A 24,081-nucleotide genomic window follows, 5' to 3' on the forward strand; every position below is an offset into this window, starting at 1 on the left:
CGCTCACTGCTCTTCTTCTGTTTATTTGCTGATGTTGTGCGTTTTCCATTTAGCACCTATATATGTTTACATTTAAGACATCCCATGAGGTTATTCTCCAACTGTCAACACCAGCAGACCCAAACCCAATCCAGTCAGTAATTATGGTCAAAACATACTCATTAGGTGTCTTCCTGTTCAAACAACGTTCAACCCCAACCGGGACAGACTGTGTCACGCCTCCCTTTAGCAATAACCAACTGTAATATACCAGAGTGCTGTCATTAGTGAGTGAAACAGTTACACAACTGCGTTGCCTTAACGGCAGGTCTCACCATTCAGATGTTGTACTAGTGTTGCAATCTTGGATAAAGGTAAGGCCCTGAGGAAGTATTTTGGACAAAGCAAGCACCAGTACATCTCCCAAGTTATTCAGCTGACTTTTCTTGGCGACCCTCTCAAAGCTGCAGTCATCCCAGTTGCTCGTGAAACTTTTCCTGCCACACGTTTCCAGTTAACGTTCAATTTAAATGCTTTGATAAAGTTAATCTGTGAGCAGCCAGCTTTCTGTGGTGTACCCTCCTTGTGAAGAGTATCGATAATCATCATCTAAGCAACTGTCAAATCAGCAGTGTTCCCCATGATTGTGGTTGCATTTATTGAACTTTGTGTTCTGGATGTACTCAAACTTGAAATGATCTATTCTGATCATTTGAGGTGCTGATTTTATGATTTTTATGATCTGTAAAAAGCCTTCAAAGTTAAAACAAAAAAAAGGCTTGCAATATGCCATGTTCAGTAAAGAGTTTCTAAATTATGAAAAAACTATGTTCTCATAATATCTTTTTGTTGTTGTTAGATGCACTGGCATGCTAGCTTCACTTAGGACTGTACAGGTTGGACCTTTCAGCTTATAAAGTAACAGAGGTGACAAAATCATAAGATTTTATCTCGTGTCAGCAGTTATGTGGGAAGCAGCGCACTCTGAATCTTCACTGGATGTTTTTCATGTGACTCCCAAAATAATTATCCTTGATCAGATGCAGTAGGCCAAGTCACAGCTATTCATTTCATGCAAGTTTATAGTGGTAAGATGGCCAATAGGAGCAGACAGGATGCAGCTTTTAGCTAAGAAAAGCAATGTGTTGTATGAGAGTTACATAATGACACTCAACTACAGTGCATTTTATTTTCATGATTCATCCACAAAAGCCAATAATTCCCTACATCTTCCTCCTTTAAAAACTTGAGTGTTGTTGTATCAAAGTGCAAAGTTAAAAGACACACGTTTTAAAAAAGAAACATTTATTGTCTAGACATTTCAATCATTTTAGACCCACTAGCATTAAGATCACTTAGTATTTCTCCCGATTAGACGTTTCTGCTTCATGTAAAAGACGTACAAAAAGTTTGTTTCTAAAGCAAATCTGGTAAGAAAAAAAAGAACATATGTACATTTATACAAACAGAAACAGATTTAAGAACAAGCTAAGCACAAGGTCGTGAAATTAATGAGCTGAAGTTAACCGACTCCTTCCTGAAGCTGAAGCGCGACTGCACCTTCTCTACCCTCGTCCTTAAGACGACGGTGAAAAATAACGATTTAATCTTTTCTTTAAAAAGTGACATCACATGTTTCATTTCAAAGCTAAACTTTGACCTAGTGTCCAAATTCAGAAATACAAGGTAAAGAAAGTATATAGCAAAAAAAAAAAAAAAAAAAAAAAAAAAAGTAATTTATTTAGTGAGTATAATCAGGAGAAGTTTTGTTTTGTTTTTTTACCCATCCTAGTCACTTATGATTTTCCAAATACAAGAACATTAAATTACATGTTAAGCCTTAATTTGTTCCCATCCAGGAAATATAATCATCGATTCATACAATAAGACATGACGTGTTTCAAAGATTGGTAAAGGCAGGGTGGGGGTGACTTACAGCGGTAAAGACATGGTGATTCTGTGACATCATTTCAGATCCATTGAGCAAAGCCCTTTCCGACATGCATTTCTTTCCTTTAATCACACAGCTTCATGTCTGAATGCACGAAGCAGCCTGTCACACTAGAATGGAGCCGGAAACACTGAAGTGTCACTTTCAACACAGAACAAAGTCTATTTGTCATGCCACTGTATTAACGGATGCACAAAAACTACTGCTGTCACTCACTCACTCACTCACTCACTCACTCACACACACCCCTACCTTTCAGTGACTGACAGGGAGTTTTAAACATCCAAATGTAACCACACTAGAGTTAACACTGCCAGTGCAATAAATCTTTTGCACGTATTGCAAAACTCAAATCGGACATCTGCATATATCACGTCTGAATGAATTCGTGTTTACTTTACCACTGCCCACACCCTACAAGTCAAAGAACATAAACCCCAAATATTTTTTTTAAAGTCATTATACTCACTTCACTACCCCAAAGTAGTCAACCTGGAAGAAACAAAAAGGGACCTACAGCACTTTACCAGTATGATGAAGCCATGGAGTATGATGTCTGAAAGGGACTTAACTGTGGGGTTACTCTAAGGAAACACCCACCAACATGCACTGATGGCATAGATTACTGCCATATTGTTATTATTGCCATGCCCCTGCCCCTTGCTTTTGTTAGAATAAAGCTCCATCTAAATATTTCTGTCAATATTGTGGAGATTTTACATTTGTGTAGGACAACTTTAGTGTGAAAATATATGAAACCTATGTAATAATAGAATTTGACAATTAGTTAATCAACTTTTTTGAAAACACCAGGTTTTCACTCTTGCTCTCACCTTTTCCCCTTTTCTTTTTTAAAATTAAGATCACAGAAATAAGGTTTTTCAGAATAACCCAAGTTAAGCATTCTGTAACATATTACCATTTCCTGTTCTTGAAGCTTATCTGGATTGTTATGCTAATTTTTCTTCACATAGCTGAGTGCTTCACTTTTTCCATTTGAAACTGGTATGGATCTTTAAAAAAACAACAACAAAAAAAACCCTATCATGTTACATGAGGATCAAATAAACTCATGACAGATGTTCGTGGCAGCATAATGTGAGACAAGTCATCATAGCCTTCAGCGTGTTTTAAAAAAATGTACCATTTGGACATTTTAAGTAGTTAAGTACAGCGTGTAGGTGGAAAGCTACAACTACAGTGCAGTTAGTGAGGATAGGACTTAAGGTAAAGACAGAGAATGTACTTTTCAGACAGAGTAGGCGTATCAGAACAGTAAGCTGAGGTTTTAAGGTCAAACAACCATAGCTAAGAGGAACGAAAGGCTGTGAGCGTCTTCTGAACCAAAATACAAATCAACATATTCCGCATTCACTGTTTGAAAATGTCCCTCCATTCTGTTGTTCCTCTTTTTCTACCATCTTTCCAACATGATGCCAATTCTTGTCCATTCTTCCTTTTCCATTTGTCGTTTTTTTTTTTTTTACACAGTCACCCCGCAGGCCTGAGAGGTTGTCCAAATGTAGTTGTGCTGACATTTAGTGTGTTTCAATATCTGATGTTCAGCAGTGTTGTCTGAAGAGCTCGTTTCAGAGTCCCCTTTGGTCCTTCTCTGATTCGTGTAAATGATCCCAGGTTAGCCCCCAGCAGTAAGCAGATATCTGAATATTTCCTGTGCTTCCATTATCATCCACTTGCTCCAGTTTATTCCCAGCTGAGTTGGAGTCATGTACACAGGCACAACAGATCAGTGCATATACAACATGGGTCTCCTTAATGTGTTTCTCTGAAGGTTTCTAACAGAATAAAGAATGTGCCATCAAGGTCCACCTTATCTGTGGTGTGTTTCTAGAAACACAGAGCATATTGGAAAAAGAAGAAATGTCCCAGCTTTCTTTCCATATATTTAGTAGATGACCTCATAAACAGTGGCCTTCTTGTCCCCTGAACCAGTAACAATGTACTTGTCATCCACAGATATGTCACAGCTTAGTACCGAGGATGATTCTTTAGACTGAGGAAAAAAGAGATAGGGGGAAAAAAAAAAAGTCAGTAATGAAACATTTTAAAAGAAAACTAGAAAATAAATTCATGTGTGTTTGTATGGAACACAGTGCTTAAAAGTTTTAAAGTTGTGCTTTTAAAATTTACTGAATAGTACTGAAAGTAATATAGGAGCGACTATGAGACTGCGAGGCTTTTACCTCAGTACTCATATTCAAAGTTTAAGCACGTTTTTCTGTATAATTCTCTTTAAACAACCTCCTTTGTTGGACAGCACTGACTGTTTCATAGCATTGACTCAGTTACTGCATGGATGCAAAACAGTGCTAGTGGATTTTGCAGGGTGGTTTATTAAAGCCAATGCAGCAACTTTCGAGGAGCACATTTTGTGTCATTTATGAAAATATATAATACAATGAATGTACTGATCAATTGCCACCAACCTGGAATATGCTCGCCCCATAAGGTGTCCTCCATGCATTCAGTAAGTTGTCCTTTCCTGTGCTCACAAACCATTTGCCTAGTAGAAGAGTAAATACAAGCATGCACAATATAAAAAATGAAAGCACTGTAGAATGGAACATACAACGTACAGACATAACTTCAGTGAAACCACTGGGCTGGGGGTGTCTTCACCTAACAATGGATTCCAAGCCCACGTTTTTTTTTTCCACCTCTATTTTGCAGCTCATTTAATATGCAAGTTGCTTACCACAGTAGGCAAACTGCAGGGAGAGCACACAGCTCTCATGTAGATGAAGCTGGTATTTATCCGGTTTGGTTACATGAAGGACCTCAACATTGCTACTCTCCATTCCAACAGCGAGCCATTCTCCTGTCGGACAGTAGCCGAGCGAGAAGATCTGAACACAAGAGAAAATAAATATTAATAAGTCCTGTCAGGATTACAAATTTAACCAACTGATACACACAGATTTTGTTTTAGTGGGGATGCTACTTTAAAATAAAAACTGAAACTTGTGGATTTCTTTTTAAGTAAATGACTGAAATAATGTTCAAATGCCTGTATGATTGTGCACCTGTGATGTAAAGTCATGCTGCTGCAGCTGCCGTCCCTCCCTCAGATCCCAGGAGCGGACTGTGTTATCCAAGCCTCCAGTCCACAGCTTGGTGCCATCATTGGAGATGTCGATACAGCTGGCTCCATCTGTGTGGCCCTGGAACTGCCTGTGGGATACACACATACATTCTCAATTAAATAAAGACGGACATTTTGGAACAAGGCACCAACCATGAGCTGTGCAGGGCAGTTGGTATGCATCACATGTTACCATATGGAGAGTGCTTACAGCATTTCTCATCAGAAGCCACTTTTGTAGTACTAACACTACAGATTGTCTGCCTCTTGGTGCTACAATCATAAAGGTTAAATCAGTCAGGGGCTGAGACTGCAAATTAAAGGTCAAATCTGTTGCTTAGAGGAGATTAGAAAAGCCAAGCAGTGATTGTAGATGTCCTTAACATTTAGCAGAGGCATATATTTATTTGCAGCAATCTTCTGAAGAGTGACAGAAGTAAAAGCATACAGTTATCTTTTACCTAACGAGTGTCTGGTTGTGCAAGTCCCAGACTGCAATGTTTCCATCGCTGCAGCAAGAAAAGCAAACTTTGGAGTCTGGGCTAATTGCCAGAGCATAGCATGCTGGTGCTGATGATGTTAACTCTGCTTTAATCCTGGGAGTAGGCGTGGCCAAATCCCAGATTGACAACGTGCTTGCCTCGCCTCCCACAATAAGCGTCCGACCATCAGGGAGAAGACGGCAAGACCGGATGTAGTTGTCTCGGTTCTAATTTGGTAGGCACAAAAAAAGTTAATATTTAGTACAATATACAACATTTTATTGTGTTGTATATTCACCACATACATTTCATTCACTATTCTGCAATCTAGAGCACAAATTCTAGTCTGATCATTTCTGACAAACAAGTGTTCCTCAAACTAATACTCAACTATATATTATAAGGCCATTACTGTAGTCCTATCCCGGAAGGAGTATAGTAAGTAAAGCTAATTTTTCATGGGGATTCGACAAATTTGGCCTGTCCATACAGTCCAATACTTTTTGTTATATGGACTGATCACCATCAAAACACTGCCAAGTGGTCAAACCAAGTCTGGACAGGTAAAAGGGAAGCTGTTGTCACCACACGAATAACACAGACAGGCAGAATAACAACAAATTAGTGTTGTAGAACAGTTTTCTCCGCTATGCATGTTGATGGCAGCTGGCCAGTCTCCCCTCACAGCTTCTATGTTTGGCTTTGTTTTGTGCTCATGTTAATTTCCCTTTTACTTCTGCAAAATAAACTCATTGTTATATGTGGTCTCCTCTTTTGAGCTAGTCCAAAACCCTATTGTGGCAGGAAATATTTTCCACTTCTGCACCTCAACAGGCCTTGCAGCAAAAGTACATTAACTTTTGGGTGGTGCAATTTTGAGAGTCTCAAACTGGTAGGCCTGGGAAGACTTGTTTTGTTAGAATTCATTTGCTGCTACAACTCGCCTTGCTCTTGTGGCGGCTGATTCCTTTGCAAATTATCCCCTAAATTCTAACTTAAGCTATGTATATATAGAAAAATTCTCCTGTGTTTGTAAACTGCTATCCACTTTATGCAAACCATGAGCCAGCTCATAACAATACACCTCACTCACCAGACAGTCTAGCTGGGACACAGGACTCTTGTTTCCTGGGTGACTAATGTCCCACACCTTGACACAGCCCTTTCCTCCTGTGTACACATGTCGGGTGGGGTTACTGATGGTAACGGCACACACCACCTCTCCGTGGTTCAGTGTGTTGATCTGACGGGCATGGCGAGGGATCCCAGGCCCCACCAAAGCATCTGGAGGAAATGGAACTGGCTGCATCTGTCCGTCGGCCGCGACATGAAATGAATAAGCACTGATGACAGAGTGGAAAAAGGATCAAGAAAAAGAAATCATCATTGTCACCATCATCATGGGAATTATAAGACTAATTAGTTTTACAACTATACTTACGGTTTGCCACCAGGGATTCCTGTCAGACTAGGAGGCATTCCAGGAACTCGCATGTGAGGATGAGGATCAAAACCAACCTTTTGGACAGAAAACAGACATTTTATAAGCCCAGGACTAACAAATACCCATGAGAATTGGCAAAATGCTCACAGGTCAATACTAACCTGTGAAAAAGAGCATAAACACTCATGAGCGCAAAGCTAACACATACTCTCAAGCACACATTAAACTGCTTATTCTAAATGACAACTACAAGAGACAGCAAACACACACAGGCAGATCTGTAGGTATTTGTGACTGCCTCCCACCCCATCCTCATCCAACAAACAAACACACACAGCTGCTAAGTACACAACCTGAGTTGCTATCAAGTGTTGCTCAGACACTGCTGTGTGACTACTAAAGATATTTAAACAGTGTAATGAACACTATGCAAATACAGCAAAGAGTAATGTGGCGAATGTACTGCACATAGGTATGCCATCTGTATAAATACTATCCAAAAGAAAGCAGGGACATGAAGCTTTGCAACTATTCACAATTTAATAGTAGGTTTTTGCTGTTGTTTTGATTCTTGTTTTAAAGTATTCACATTGATTAATGTCACTTTCTTTAAAATAAAATTTCCATTCTTTTGAGTATTTAAATGCCCTTTTAAGTTACAATGCATGACACGGGAAACTACAACATAATGACTATTTCTTTAGAGGGGTGTAAGTTCAATGAATGTGGTAGAGATGAAAATCTGCCTGGAGCAGGTTACAGAGTTTTATGGCTGAGAGGTGACAACAACTGCTGCCCACCTGCTTCAGGTATAATAGCAAAGAGAAAGGCACAGTTGAAAAGTTTCATGTGAAGGGAGCAGAACTCAAAAATGCACTCTGTTCTTTTCACACACATTCACTGACATGAAAATTCATAAAACTAAAGAATCCAGAAGTGCAAACCTGACACCAGGCTAACATAACTCTAGCATCTGAGTTTCTGCCAAAGTTCTATCTTGGCATGCAATCCATAGACATACACAGATTTAAAGGGTCACCTCATTTTATCACGTTAGTCTTGTTCTTCTACTCACCATTGGTGACCGCCCGTATGCGGCCACTGCAGCTGCCGCTGCAGCACTCATCTGAGGTGACATGTTGTGCAGCCCAGCAGCATAGGCTGCAGCTCCAGCTGCACCAGCTAGCTCCCCGTTCATTCCTGCTGTGTGGGGCAACATGCCAAATGCACCTGGATATGGACCTGGTACAGCCAGGGGAGTTCGCAAACCTGCAGCTGGAAACAAGCACAAGAGGATTAATTAGTTAATGTCTAAGAATGCAAGTCTACGTCTTTTCACCATGCACTTACCAGACATTACTGCCAACGCTTGACTAGACTATCATGTAAAAGCAACTTAAGCCTAGGTAAACTGAGATTTCTAACCAGATATCTTGCAGTCACACTTCATATTAAGCTGTCTCTAGGATAAGGTTTTAAATATCTTCCATGAAACTGACTGAACGAGCAGACTTCTGCCTGAAGCAAGCAAACTCATTTTATTTGCCTCTAACAGAAAACTACATCATTTTTATAACCATTTATTAAGTAGTAAGTTTAAATGACCTACTAGGTGGATGTGGTATTTCCATTGAGGGGGGTTTTGAAAGATTTGGTCGGATTCCAGGTGTGGAGCTGGGCCCGGGGGTGGAGTCACCTCTAGGCGTGGGTGTGCTTGACTTCAGCCCAGGTGTACCTGCCTTATCTCGCTGCCAAACACCAAGGAATAATTATAAATATACAATAAATAAATAAATCACTCCATTTACTGGGTTTATTTATATAAAACAAATAAGTTTTTCTTTTCCATTCCTACCATTGCCATCTCTTTAGACTTTAAGGAGGAGGAGCTGGCTGATGATGCAGTAGAGGCTGGACTACAGGGGTCTTTCTTGAGAAGACGCGCTTTATCCAAACCATTTTCTCTAGGAGAAGGAAGAGGTGTGCCACGAGGGGAGGCTGGATCCTGGTGAAGTAACAAGAATTCTGTTAACTATTTGGGAGTTCAACTTAATACAATCCTTGAAAGAAGAAGACCACAGACGCCTGAATATGATGCACATCTTAAAAATGGACCATTGATGTAATGTAATTTAAGCATGTACCAGACAGCACAAAAACTAACATTTATAAAATATATTCAAATGTACTGACCTCATTTGAGACATCCACCACCAAATTGTCATCACTTTTCTCTGCGTCACTATCCTAGGGAAGAGGATCAGTTAGATAATCAAATTAGTCCATTGACTGGCTGTATAATTAATAAAATATGTTCAAATGAATGAAGACATTCCTTTTCCTTTGTCACGTTACATTAAAGACACAGGTACCAGAGAGATTCCTTACATAGTGACTTGAGTCCTTGTCATCCACCTTTCGCTTTTTGGTGTCATTTGAGAAGTCAGGTCCGTTGCGTCGCTTATCTGAATTCCTAAGACTTTCTGGCAGCAATGAGTTACTCTGCGAATGAAAGCAACGAGGAGGATGAGAAGGGCAGAACACTGCCGTTCATAAAAATATGAAAAAGAAAAAGGACAATTTGGAGGATAAAGACAAATTTTGCCATTTACGGTTCTGATTTCACTCAGTTGTGTATGCATCCTGCATGAGCTCACTAAAGTGTCTGATCCGTCTACCACTAATTACAAGAGCTATTCAGCTATGTAGAGCAGGTTAGAAAAACATACTCCTACTTGCAAATAGGTTAATAGTTCACAGAAGCATGAATTAAGCAGCACTAACACTTAAACAGCAACCTCTTTTCTCACTTGACCAAAGCCCGTCACAGCCACACACAAACACATGCCTCTGAAGTTGATGATTACATTAAGTGGCTCTCAAAATCTATCAGTGCTCCCTCTCCTGGCTCTGACAAGCTGCACTGGCTGTACTGAGAGTGTGGGTGAGAGTGTGTGTGTTTGTGTGCACAGTGTGTAATTGACTGTGAAAGCCTGTGTGTACGAACAAGTGTGTAACAGACTGTGAGTGTGTATTGCTTGCATAACACTCCTGTGTCCCTGCGTCCCAAGACTACACATACACACAGAGCTGCCTCCCCCTGGCCTCCTGACCAATGGATCCTATTGTTAATGGATTAAAGCTTCATGTTGAGTCCATTATAGTCTCAACCTGTCAATGAAATGTGCATCCAACATACACAAACACATGCGCATGCACAAATCAAGCAAGGGAGTGAGTGCTTGGGCTTTGAGGGGGGAAAAGGGTAAATGAAGGAGGAATGGAGGGAGGGTGTGAGAGTGTGGAGGAAAAGAAAGGGTGACAAGAGACGAGGGACGGAAAAGAGTTTCGGGGGGGGGGGGGGATCTGTATTCTGCCAAAGGCCCCTTCCTTCATACCCCCCAAACCTCCTTTCCTCCCCTCCTCTCTTTATTGAAAGGTTTTAGTGAGCTGAGCACAGAAGCACTGACCCGCAAAACGTAAGCAATTTCCCCCCTCCCTCACTCTCTGTTCGCTTTTAGCATGGTGCCTCTCTCTCCCATCTCTGAAATACACACATATACACACGATGTCACATGACTGCTGGTCCCTCACCCCCCACTCTTCCCCAAGCCCTCCCCTCTCAGTGGTGATGATATTAAACACAATGAGAGTCTTTAAGCGCGGGATAAGGGGCGGTGGGAGGGGGAGAAGGGGGTAATCTGCTCACTGAGGTGTTAAATAGGCACAACAATGCAGGCTAGGGTTGAGAAGTGTGTGTGTATGAAAAATGTGTGTGTGTCTGTGTGTGACCATGCTAAAAAGCTCATTTGGAGGAGAAAGGAAACCTAAGTTCAGAGCAGATCTAGGGCAGAACTAAAGAGGCAGGCCAAAGCCCTACCCAAAGAAATCCCACCACCCCTGCAGACACAGACACACACAGAGACACGGACACACACACACACAAGCTGAGAGTCAAAATGCACAACTTAAAAAGGTAAAAGCTACCTGGGTGTGAAACAGCACTAAAAACTACAAGGTGCTTTTATTCATAATGACATGTCATAAATTTTATTGATCCCTCAGGGGGAGTTACATAATAAAAGCAATTTCCATATAATGGGGGGACACACACACACACAGCAACAGGTGACATCTACTCGCATTATGAAATTCTGTCCTACAGCATTTGGATGGATTTGACATCAACCTTTAGCTACTGCATTTTCAATTAAGCCCTACACCTTCTAAGAACTGTATGAGTGGCCAAAAATAACCTTTTATATAAGTGCATTAGTAAAAACCAAGCAATTAGCATATCTCTTGAAATTATATAAATTAAATATGTATAATTAATGTGTGTGTAAATTTGCATTTGACCATGTTTAGGAGCAGTTTACTTACTCACAGCTATCTATTAACTAGAAGAACAAAGCAAATTTCCCGTAAACCTAAACTATCCCTCAAACAAAAGTAAGACAATAGTAGCTCACCAGAGCAGTAAACATTGCTGCAGAAAGAGGAAGTACTTACTGTGCTGGGCTCTCGCTCTGTTGTCATTGGAAAAGCATGTGTGTGGTTGAGGTCACGGGGGGTTTACCAGAGCAGAAAAAAAACCAAACAGATAAGGGAAGAAGAATGAGTTCAAACAGACTTCATTGCAACACAACTCATACATAAACAACCCCTTTCTATCAGAAGTGTTTCTGTGCTGGAAGGTGCGTCTCCTTACCTCTCAGGTGTTCAGGTCCTGCAGGGTGAGAGTCTTGTCCAGACATGTGAGGTTTTTTCTCACCACTCTCTTTTCCTGCCAGATGAGGAGGAACAGCTCCGAGTGCTCCTGACAGAGCCAGAAGACTAGCTGAACCACCCAGCTGAGAAGGATGGAGGCCAGCAGGGTGAGGAGTGAGGGGCACAGGAGCACCACCATGGTTATGGGACAAGTGCTGCTGCTTTAAGAGAGGGGAAGGGGAAAAAAACAGAAGGCGAAAGAGGTGGTTAGTTGGGAAAAACATTTTTAAAAAAGTGACCTGCTACAAAGAGGCACCAGTCCATTTTTATTTAGTCTGTGGTATACACAGCTGGACCTGTAACAGACAGGTCAGACAGATGAATAAAAAGCAGTTTAAAAGAACCACACCTATGTGGGTATGGCTTAATTCAGCAGTTGTGATGTAGTGCAGTACATCACAATCATGGCTAAAACAAAAAACAAAAAAAACAGAGAAGTTGAGTTCAACGAGAAGTCTCAAATTTCATAATACAACTACCATAAATGTTTAAAGCATCAGTATCCGACACCAAAAACCCAACATAAAAGCAAGCCAAAAACAGCTAAAACTTAACAATGCTTTGTAACCTAATCAAAAGAGACTTCTGTCCCTATTAAAGTCTTCAACAGATGGGACAGTTTCTCCACTGTCTGGGGTTTACACCACCTCAACAAGCTGCTGCGCTCTACAAGGTGGTGAACACAGCCTCTCCCCCCTACACACATCCTCCTCCCTCTAAGGTCAAACACTGAACAATACTGACAGCTGGGATCACAGCCCAAACCCTGAGGATGTGGAGGGGGTAGGAGGGAGGAATGACGAGAGCCCCAGCTGCTGCTTGCACTGTCAGATCTTGTGAGAGAGTGAGGCGACTGAGCAGAGAGGGGAGGAGAGAAGGAGAGAAGAGGGTCAGAGAGACAGAGAGAGAGGGAGAGCCAGTTTGGCTGGCAGCCCTGCTCTCTCTTTCACACCAAATCAGGCGCTCGTCTGAGCGTGAAATGCCTTTGTGTTCCAAAACATCATTATTGCCTCCTCAGACAGTAGCTGCGGGAATCCAAGCTCACTGATTCGCCGCAGGGAGGGGAGGAGGAAGGAGGGAGAGAAGAAGGGAAGGTGGGGCACAGGAGGCGACTCGGCGGGGTTGGAAGCAGTGCTGAAGGTCAAACCGACTTTTATCTCACCTAATTGACGCACCCACCCCCATCTCACTTTGGATCCCCCGCCTCCTTTTACCTCTCCATCTATCCTTTGCTCCCTGCATCCTCCCCCAAAGAATGGAGGTAAAACAACAAAACAGTCTTTTAGCATCAACCCCCATGCCTGCCTGCGCTCACACACTCAATTTCCAGAGTTAGCTCGCCTGCCAAACAATCAAACATAAACACACCCACACGTCACACTTGATCACACTTAACATGCATACGCATAGTCTAGATAAACAAAGCAGGCACACACATCCTCACTCAACCATCCTACCTCTGCCTGTTGTTTTCTGGGGATAACAGAAAAGCATGCTCTGCTACACACAAACGCACACACACACAAACAGATGCAAAGCACACACACGCACGCACACGGATACACAAACAGGACCCCTGATGGGAGTAAATGGAGGGGAAGTATTGGTAGAGGCAAGGGGAGCCTGGTTTGTCATGGGATGTTAGTGTGAACTGGTGTGTCTGCGTGCATTTGTGTGGGATGTGCATGCGTGTGTGTGTGTGTGTGTGTGAGAGTGTGAAGGTAGGGGCAACATGCTTCATTACGCTCATTTAACTCACAAACGGGGTGAATGACAGGCTGGCGTGGGAGACGAGAGGAGATGGGAAGGGGGGGGTGTAAGGGCAACGCTGTGACCCCCCCTTTTACAAACACAAAAATCCTGCAATTAAGACTCAAACAGCAACTGCCAAATCCACCTCTCACACCAATCAGACACTAACAGAGACCCCCATCAGTTCACGCCAACTAACAAGCCCACCCCACATCACACCAAGCCCTCTCCAGACCCCTCCTCTTTCCCACATTCCCCTTGAACCAAAACCCATAGCGTCTCCTCCAGCCAGTCAAGCCCCTATGGCTCCTATAAGTCCGAGTAATAATGGTTCTCTAATCCCACCCAAAGAGTCATCACCACCAACAGCTAGACTCTCCATCTCCGTTTTACGTTGAGCATCACTGTCAAACCTCAAGGAAAAAAACTACTTTTTACTCTTAGTGTGCCAAATCATTTTCTACTTAAGTATGAATAGCTGGTCATGCCCCATCAGTCTTCCAAGTCTGTCAACATCTTTTCAATAAACACCTTTCATAATTCCTGAAGCATATCCTCTTTGTCAACTTACTCATAACGAAAGAGTCCAGTTCTATCAATCAAAATCAAAACCATAGTCTCAAAAGAGAAAACATATTTGCACAAGGGTTAATTTTCTTTCATTTCCCATAAAAATCACTCATATGCCCTACATCTAATTCTACAGTCTAAGTCCAGTGTTGGCTTATATCCTTGAGTTAAGTCTGGTGACAAAGGAATAAGGAATCTCATTTAAAAAAAAAAAAAAAAAAAAAAAAAAAAAACAACAACACACAGTCTCAGGCATATTCCTAAAACTTTATATAGATATCTGTTATGATTTGGTAGCAGTTCTCAGGGTTTTAACTGAAATTCGAAGAGAGAAAAAAAAAGACAAGACAGGTGACCAAAATGAGGACTTTTACCTTGTGTTTGACTTTGACCCATTTGTGTTTGAGTAAACAGTAAGATGTGTATTTACAATCCGTTTTTACTATGTAAACAGTACAAATTGTTTCTTCAAATAGAACACAGACCTTTGATGACACAACAAGACTGTGGAAAATGTGGCTTCTATGTTAATCATTAAATGGTGCATATGCAATGTATTAGGTAATTTGCTATACTAATGTCCATGTCCTTATTATGGTTGCCCCCTAGGCAGCGACTAACACTAGTCATACTTACTATGTTAATTACACACAAAGAACAACAAGAACAAACAAAGAAGATTACTGTGGTAGCCAACAACAACCTGAGAACTGAAATAATTTTATTACCAGAGCAAAATCAAACTGTGTTCCAAACTTGTTTGTGTAGGGAAAGAAATATTTCCTATGGAGTAAACACACACACTGCGATAGTTAATGCAAAGAGAAATTAAAGGAATACACACTGTAGGTGGAAGACCGGGCAGTCCACGTACCCCGATGACAGCATTGAGCTCTGCCATGGTCACCTGTTTGGCTCGCTCCACAGCCTGAACCACCTGCTGCTGATGCTGTAAAACAAAGATGCACAAACGTTTGCCAAAGCCTGAGAGTAATGGCAGATTTACCAGTAAAATTAGAGTGTATAAATGGGATACAAAGCACAGTCTGTAGCTCTAAGTCACACATACTTACCTCCTGTGAGAGGAAGGGAATGACTTGTGCACAGATGGTGTTTAGTCTCTTGGCAATCTCAGTCTGATGAAGTAAGAGACACACACAGATAGAAAGAGACTTAATTGTTGATAACATAATTACATTCATTTAGAAAAGACATCTGTTCAGTAACACCAATAAAGCAATAAACGTGCACACACACACACACACACACACACACACAAGAAAGTGCTGCCACCACAGCAAGCAAGCAAAATACCCCCCCCCCCCCCCCCCAAAAAAACCCTACCAGACAATGATACCAATGACACTCATCGACTTCTCTCCACACAGAAATCCAGTGTGTGCCATTTTCAGCACACACAGTGTAATGAGATTTTCCTCTCTAATTATAATTGTGGGCTCAGCTCAGGTTTCTCTCTTACCCGTTCTATTTCTTTTGCTCCCTCTCCGCCTGTCCTCTGTGTTCTTGTCCCTCTTCCCATCAGCACTTCAACATAATCTCATCAACTACTAACTTGGTTTGCTCTCCCTCGGTATCCATGCCAACACATCCGCCTGCCCCTTAAACCCCCGGAGGTGGTTACAATTGGCTGAAACCAGATACCCCCGTGGTGGCATCAAATCAGATAAGGGGACTCATATTACACATCATCCAATCAAATTGATACGAGGACGACCAGAGTGAAGTGGGAATCGGGGACCATGAAAGGTAGTAATGGCTCAGACGACACACACATAAATATATAGATACATAGAAACATGCATCATATCACCCTGTATTATTGTTGGGTGAATACTCAGGAAAAATGCGATGGTTGTCGTCACCGAAACAACAAATGGTTTTATGGAAACTTTTCAAAACTCAGCCAAAATTAAGTCATCAAGCTAGAAAGAAATGTAATATCCCACAGCACAAAGCAACCACCTGTGTGGGTTTAACTAACCCAAAAATGACTTCCCTTGCTATGCAACTGTTATGACTCACTTTACAGTAATAGCAAACAAGTAACTGTTCAAGAATTCATTGCCCTAATCTCCCATCTACATATAATTAATTTAACCTGACAATCTGCTATTGTTTACAAATTAGAAATTTGAAGAAATGGCCACAAAATCAGGGGATTAAAGCTATTACAGATCATCCAGAGAGTGATGGTAAAGCTAACATAGGCAAAACCTTTTTTATGCTGTCACCGAGCAAAAATTCAAGACTAATCTATGAGTAAAGTGTAATCAAAATGGTCCGAGAGGAAACCTGACTTCTGCATGTTCTCTTGGCTGTTTTAAAACTGTGAAAAAATGCAGAGAGGAAGACTTTGGGAAAACGCTTATATTTTTAAGAATAAAGGAGCTCCTGTTGGCTGTTCTACAAATGCAGATGTACATGAATGTCCCTTCAGATGGAAACCCTGATTGAGTCATGGGAAATCCCACTGGGAAACTTGCTCTTCAATCACTGGCATGAACTGGCCGCACAAAAAGGAAGATGGTCTTGTCAAACAAAGAGTCTAAAAGGGAGACAGCCAATAAACATATTAAAGCATGGTGTATGTTTCTTTTACAAGTTGGAGGATCGCTCATTAGGTAAAGGGGAGTGTTAGTAACGTTACACACCTAGCTAATGGCATGGTAAGTTCCCAGACATCAGCAACTGTTTGAAGGAGACATCAATATACAATATGTTATAGAGTTTTATTACCCGATGAAGGTACATCACAGCACGACCGTTTTGGAAGCATGACTGTCTGTTAAAACTTCATCTCAGTCCTTCCACTAGTCACTAAGATATTTCAGCCTGGGCCAAAGTCCAAAGGCTGACAGGCACTGCCATCTCTAAAACTTTAAAACCATGGCGTTGCTGCTCTAAATTATTTAATGATTTTAATGGGTCTGACAGCTCCTGAAAAACTGAAGTGGAGACGTCCTCTTTAGCTGGAGCATACTTGCGCTCAATTAGAGGTCTCTGTCACGCACACACCTGTCAGCTCGCCAAACAGCCACAGTTCAGCCAATTATGTACTTGGATGAGCTAAATCAAGTGCTACCGTTTTCACAATGAGTCTTGAACTACACACATAACTGCTTCAAAAATAATAGTACTTTCAGTTATATTTATAAAAATTATGAATATATTTATAAAGTAACACAACATACATCTTGACAAGTCAACAAATGATACTCCCCAGACAAATTTAAATAAGGTGGTTGAATAAATACTCCACGTAAAAGTAAGCAAAGTCAGAACAAATAGACGTAAGTATATATGGAACAGCTTCCCTCTGAGAAAACTAAACACCGAACAACTGACTCTTTATCCAGAATCAAAAGACATGTTAAGCCTTCAGAGTACGCATACCTCCGTGTCATAACTACATGAGCTCAGCAGCCTTGCCACAGTTTTAACATTGCTGTCTGTGTATGTGCACCTGATGGCTACAGGACACTTTCGACAAATAAGAAAGGGGGATCTTAAAAACCTGTATTCTGTCCAGTTTTAAAGTTTCAGACTTTCCTGTACTGCCAAAGTGCGTCAAAAATAACCAAGTCATTCCATACCAAGAAATTTTGAAATGAAAAGCTATTTCTGGCATACTATGTATATCCATTCTCAGAATTATGAGTTGTAAGCCTATAATTAGCTTTGTATACAGGGTCAATCATTAGGCTGCCTGAGAATAGTGTGACCAGATACTAGGGCAACCCAGCAAACCTAAGTCGAGAGACAAAGTCAAATGCTCAAATTTCCCAGGCTGCAGCCAAGACTTACAAGTTCATGGTGTTGGCTTCAAAAGTTTCTCCTCTCACTCACTTTGAACAGGGTAACGTTATATGTTATCTAACTGAATTATATTTGCTTGTGGGGAAAAGCTGCAAAAAGTTTTCAGGCAGCAGCTCAGGTGCTAACCAATCAAATTATGTTATGCAAATGTCCTGAGAGAGCAGAATGAAGATTGAGTACTCTGTCATTCATTTGAACTTTAGCAATAATCTCCAGAAAACAAACTAGACTTCTATCAGTGGAGGGACGAAGACTGTTTTGTGATTTTTGGCAATATTTATGATGAAAATGATCAAGTTAGAAGCAACAAAACATGTTTCTTTTTCCTCTACTTGGTGCCCAGCCTTTGTATAGGTGGTACAAAGGAAGGGAAATAAAGTATTGTTGTGTGCACTAAAGGAAAAAGCAATGTGACTGTGATATTACTAAACCTAAATGTCAAAACTGAAAGCTGAATATCCACCCAATAATCAAATATTAGTGTCCAGCTCGACCAGTTCTCTTGTATATGCTTACATTTAGACCCAACCAGCTACACTAAGCTCATAACTGCTAATCAAAGCTTTCTTTGCTTGCTTTGTGATTTTACACAATATGATCTGTTGTTACTCTACTACGCCTCTCCCCCAACATTGAGACATGTCTAATGTCAAGCATAAAAAAGTAACAAAATCCACAAAAACTCACAGCCCGTGCATCCAAACCCTTAAATTAACATTTCTATATAGTGAATGAATCGAACAATGACTCATAACTGAGACAGTGGGTGAACAGAAGTTGAGGATGCAGAGACAAGATGCAAGCATACACAGAAAATGTGCGAACAGAGAAGCAGCTTCCCATTACACATATAATTGGAGCATTATGCACCCCCCACAAACGTACATCCTCAGCAGGAGGTGAGTTGTTAGTCTATATCCTCCATACCCCCACCCACCCACAGAAGCTTGTTGCTCTGACAACTGCAGTCCCAAGCTAATGACCTCCCCTGGAGCTTTAGTGAGTGTAACTGTGTGTTTATGTGTGTGTGTGTGGACAATAGGAAGAGATGCATCTCCCTTACAATGAAAGAGCAGTAGCTTCACATGGACATAAAATGAAAGAGGAGCCAAAGAAGGGGGAATTTGGGGTGGGGGGTGGTTTGTAGCAAAAAGGAAGAAGAGATCCCATAACTGTTATTGGAGAGCAGAGGAAGGCAGAAAGAAAAGAAGAGGACTTGGGGTATAAAAAGGGAGAATAACACAAGAGGAGAAGGAAGGGGAAGGAGTGTGAGAGAGGCGGAGAAGTATCCCCACTCTTCACTGAAGCATCCAGCCAATCCACCTCCAATTTCCTCTGGTCTGACTGGTCGATAGCTGTGGTAATTACTGGTAAACGCTCTGAGCCCTGCACCACTCCTGTGGGGAAATGTGTGTTTGTGTGTAGCGAGAGGGTGAGTTTTTCCCCTGCTCATCATCCACATGTCTACACACTTAAAAGAAAATTTTTAACTTTCACATATGTATATGCATCAACAAGTTCTGTGCTTGTGTTCACTCTACCGTCTGTGAACTGAAACTGTCACTATCGTCGCGTTTTTGCATACATTACTTAGAGCTATGCAAAGTGCCCTTGCCTTTCTGCATGTGCATGTACACTGATTGGGTAATTGCCCTTGTTATTGTGCGCTTCATGTTTGAGTCTGCCTCATTACTGTGTTAACCTCCCAACTTCAAAAAAGGGAGAGCTCCACTGTATCTCCTCCGTCTGCCTCACCGTGATCGATTCCTCTGCCCTCACCAGCCCTACCCCTCTAATGTAATAAAGCAGGCCGCTCCCCTAGACAGCACCAATCAATCTACAGAGCCATTCATCCTGCCTCTGGGCTCAGCCGGCCGGCCCTAACTGGGGAAATGGAGACAGAGCCCCATCGATCACAAATAAACACACATCCACACACACATATACAAGCATACAGTAAAAGAGAGACACACACACACACAAATGCACTCGTGCACACGCAAGGACACGTCAACAGGCCCACACTCCACATACATCAAAATCCATCCATGAGAGGAAGAGAGATAAACAAGAAGACCGACAGAGTAGACGAGCAGCCATACCTGTTTGTGCATTTCAATGTTGAGGCCATACGACATCTCATAGTACTGGGGGAGGGGAGGGAGGCAAAGAGTGAGAGGGTTAGAGGGGGTGAAACAAATCCTAAACCCCTGAAAGAAAAAGCCTGAATAACTTAAACAATAATTAGCTACACTGTAGATGTCTTTGAGGATATTTGCAGATCTTTTTAAATGAAGTGTTCCACAAAAAGGTCAAACTACTTTGAAAGTCAAAACATGCAAGTCAAATGCTTTTTAACTTGAACATGAGGCAATGCAACATGCTCGCAAACAATCTGAACTGAACAGCATTCGTGTCCATGTTATGTTTGTTTCTGTGCTAGATTAGAAGCTTTTGACACACAGCCACATTGCTTTGTGTAAAAGAGGTAAAACTTCAGTGATTTAAGGTGAAAAGTAAGCTCTCATGTATATTTTATTTTCTGAAACAGTGAAACACATTTTAAATCAACATGAAAAGTCGTAACAGCACAGCATCTTTACGCAGTAAAAGCAGGTGACACTTGCATGTTGCTCTTCCTCTTCCCTTCATTTAGTATTTAACAATACATATATTTTGTATTACGAGTCTTCAGATAGGAATTTGTATTCTGCTTTATAAGATATGGACAACTTTCTCCTCTAGGAAACTTTAGAACTCAGGCATGTGATGTGTGACCCTGCAGGGCAAATGAATTGAGTATAGGGAGCTCACCATGACGTAGTGCCTCTGCATCTCTGTTTTTTCACTGGCCAGCTTCTCACACTCCAGTTTGAGACTTTAAAAAAAACAACAAGAAATACAATACACCATTTACTTTGAGTGGGACTCAACATTTCAAGTTAAACTAATCAGTTTTCATTCTTTCTCTCACCCCTCTTGCTTGATGATTTTAAACACCTTCTAAAACAGACCATGGAGATGTTTTTAAAAGAATTGATGCAAAAATGGAAAATACAATGATTGTTCCCGTCAAATAATGGGTATATGTTTATGACAATCCTCTTCTTTGAATATGTAAATCAGAAACATTATGTCTGCAGGTCTAGCTTTCACCTGTTGTGAATGACCCACACTGACAACATCTAGAGCAAAGTTAAAAAAAACAAAAAGAAAAAAAAGAAACACTCACATGTAGTACTTAAGCAAGCCTTTTCCCTACACAGCTACACACACAGGGGAAAATAAGGCGTGATTTATGAAACCCTCAGCCCACACGCCACCCCTCTGGCTCTCACCCATCAAGAAGATGTAGACCTACCGCAGTGCAAGCGCTAACACTGATGCCTGCTTGCATATGTGTGCACTTTTGTATGTGTATGTGAACCTAATCCAGGTTTATGGGTTAGTCTGAAGCCAGGGTTGAGGTTTTGTTCATTATGGTTATGAGGATGACTGTGGTTAGGGTGAAGTTTAGTGTTGGGAGGGCAGATGACAATAGAGGAAAATGTGAATTGAGTGTTTGTGTTATCCACCTGTGGTACTGTGCCTGAAGAAACTGAAACTCCTCCTTGATGCGGTCCAGTGACTCTGGGATGGTGAACTTGAAGGGCTGGCCTGGAGCCTGGTGGGGCACACACACACACAGACGGATTACCAACATCACACTGGTACATTACTTACACATTATTGGTTACATTATGAATCTGGTACTTTTCAGCACAAATACAATATCAACAACTTCGAAATATTAGTCGTTATTTAAAAAAAAAAAAAAAACACAAAAAGCTAAAACGCAGTATAATCAATCCCACTGTAGAGCCCAATTAGTTAGAGGACTGAGCTTAATATAAACACACAGGCAGCCCGGAGGGGCGGGTCATATAACGAGGTAATGTTACCCGGTTAGCCCGGTGAAATGAGCGTCTGTTAATGCACAAAGAGCGTCTTACCGGGTGTCGCCCCTGGGGAAACATTGTTATCTCCGGGAGGATGAAACTGTTTCTTTCTTAAAACCCCGTCAAAGTGGGATCAAATGGGGATGAAAAGTAAGGTTGTGGGAAGCTCCCAATCACGGAGAGGAATCCATCCGCCGTTGTTATTAGGACCCCCGGTCGTTAATTACAAAAAAGCACCGCTTGTCCGCTTCGTCTGGGTTCACCGACCGTTTAACGTGAATTTCCGCTTCTCCCTGTCTCTCGGTCGTCTGTCCTCCGCTCCACAGGCAGCGCGACCGTAAATCAACCGGAAAAACACGGGAAACGGCTCATTAGTTGAAAGCAGCTGAAGGGGGAGGGAAGAGAAGGGCAGGAGAGCCAGGTGAGAAATGAAGAAAAAAAAAAATAGGGCTGGAGCCACCTTCGCCACTCCGGCGTTTGTTTTGTGTGCGAACTGATGTATTCCGAGTACGGAGGGCCGACCAAACAAACAAACAAGATAAAATCAACCCCGTAGATCCTCAACAGACAGCCGCAAACTGCCGGCGCTCAGTCAGAGCATCAGAAACAAATCCACACAAGTTAATTGTAGAGAAGAGTTCCCACTTGACTCGCCGCAGTCGCTGGCTGGCGGTTGAACGGTCAACAAATACAGAAATATTTACTTCCTCGATCAGTGTGGAAGCAAGCCTTGCCTCCAAAATAGATTTCTCGTTTTTAAGACAAAAGATAAAAAACGAGGAAATATATCGTTAATTTTGATAACAACAACTCCCACAGCGGCGGGAACTGTTCACGGTCTTGCTCTGCTTTACCTCAATGGCAACTTTCTCACGCGGTTTCACGCTCACCCAGTTAACCGAAACTATAGGCCAGCCCACAAAACGCCTCCGAACCAATCAAAGTCTCCGCTCCACGTGGGGACAATAATGTGGGTTATGAAACTGGCCAATGGTCTCTCTGCGAAGTTCCTCGATTCCGTTGACCTCGTTGAGCTACGCAGATTTTGACCAATCAGCGCGTCGCAAGGAGCTGCCACTTCGGAAGCGCGCAGGGCGGGCAGTGCGGTGGGGAAAAAGGCAAGTCTCAGCTGTCAATCAAAGTAACGTGGGTTCCAAGAGCAGAGCTGTAAATGTGCGCGTCCACACATACACACACACGCACACATTAACAAGCACACGCAGGCACACACTCAAACAGAAAAACACAAATATTGTTTTTCTTAGCTGCCGTGAACCTTCCCAGCAAGTGTCGTGACAAATAACCCCAAATCTCTCTCTTCCTCTGCTTTCTCTCCCCTTCTATGTAATAATTTTCAGCGTGGGAATTGATTTAGTAGGACTTGAACGCGCTTTATGTTCTGCTCCTAAAAAAAATCTAATTATGCTGCTCATCTGTTGCAGTTTATTGCTATTTTCATACAGTCAGTCTACAGAAATCGCTCAGTTTGCCTGATCACGTTTCCTTCGCTGGCCAAGGACAAATCCAAAACTCCTTACTTGTACTGTGATGTCTTTATATCTCTTCAAAAACGTAGCTCGGCATTGTGCAAATGCGATTTTGACCCAAAGAAAGCAGAAAAATGCCAGGGGGGTTCCCGATTCGTTGTAATAAAGCTCACAGAATGGTATTTTATTATACCAGCAGTCAAAGCCAGACTGAAGCAGCTGTAAATAAAGACACACTAACAAGTGAGCAGCGCACACAAAGAAAAAAAGCAGATAACAAGTCAAGAGTAGCTGCTAAAGTAATGAATACAAAAATATAAATGATAAAGAGGCTTTTATTGAAAATGTGTGAAGAGATATGCCACCTTCATCAAAAACGAAGACCATATCTTTTGCACATAAAAGTTTCAGCAATGTTTTTAAAATAAAGACGTCACCATTTATTGCTCTTCTAACCAACAAGCACAAGTTATAGCTCCATTCCCAATAAAGGCTATTGCTAAGTTACACTCATGTGCCAGCTACCTGATGAAATACTGCATGGCTGAAGTCACCACGTTGTGACTGGCGAGGGGTGTTTGAAGCTGAGTCATAAAGGAGGCTCGCGGGATCTTCTCTACTCCTCTTATCCCATCTACGCACTGCTCACTTCACATTGGATGGCCCCTCAGAGACACACTGGCCTGTGATTGGCTTGGAGACCTCAACCCCCTGACCCACGTGACCTCTGACCTCTATGGTGGCTGATCCAGTCCATATGAGAGACTC

The 24,081-nt window shown here is 41.8% G+C and overlaps 1 protein-coding gene across 5 annotated transcripts; it reads right to left on the reverse strand.

Moving 5' to 3' along the window:
• Positions 1 to 1,484: 1,484 nt before the first annotated feature.
• On the reverse strand, positions 1,485 to 22,700 carry LOC308404098 (transducin-like enhancer protein 1). 5 transcript variants are annotated; one of them, XM_080893958.1, is made up of 20 exons: positions 21,881 to 22,700; positions 21,464 to 21,552; positions 20,703 to 20,766; positions 19,991 to 20,035; positions 15,125 to 15,187; positions 14,926 to 15,000; positions 11,671 to 11,887; positions 11,472 to 11,488; positions 9,348 to 9,461; positions 9,153 to 9,206; positions 8,815 to 8,964; positions 8,569 to 8,707; positions 8,035 to 8,234; positions 6,957 to 7,033; positions 6,609 to 6,858; positions 5,495 to 5,742; positions 4,975 to 5,122; positions 4,647 to 4,797; positions 4,378 to 4,454; positions 1,485 to 3,944 (listed from the first exon to the last, which is right to left on the reverse strand). In XM_080893958.1, exons 1-20 carry the CDS (start codon positions 21,902 to 21,904, stop codon positions 3,837 to 3,839), a joined length of 2,310 nt encoding a protein of 769 aa, XP_080750084.1. In that variant the 5' UTR covers positions 21,905 to 22,700; the 3' UTR covers positions 1,485 to 3,836. The 5 variants fall into 5 exon arrangements, with proteins under 5 accessions (XP_080750084.1, XP_080750083.1, XP_080750082.1 ...); XM_080893957.1 differs by having other exon boundaries at positions 11,671 to 11,890; XM_080893956.1 differs by having other exon boundaries at positions 14,896 to 15,000.
• Between the last annotated feature and the right edge of the window lie 1,381 nt (positions 22,701 to 24,081).

This window comes from Rhamphochromis sp. 'chilingali', assembly GCF_963969265.1.
Source record: "Rhamphochromis sp. 'chilingali' genome assembly, chromosome: 10".
NCBI classification, from domain to species: Eukaryota; Metazoa; Chordata; class Actinopteri; order Cichliformes; family Cichlidae; genus Rhamphochromis; species Rhamphochromis sp. 'chilingali'.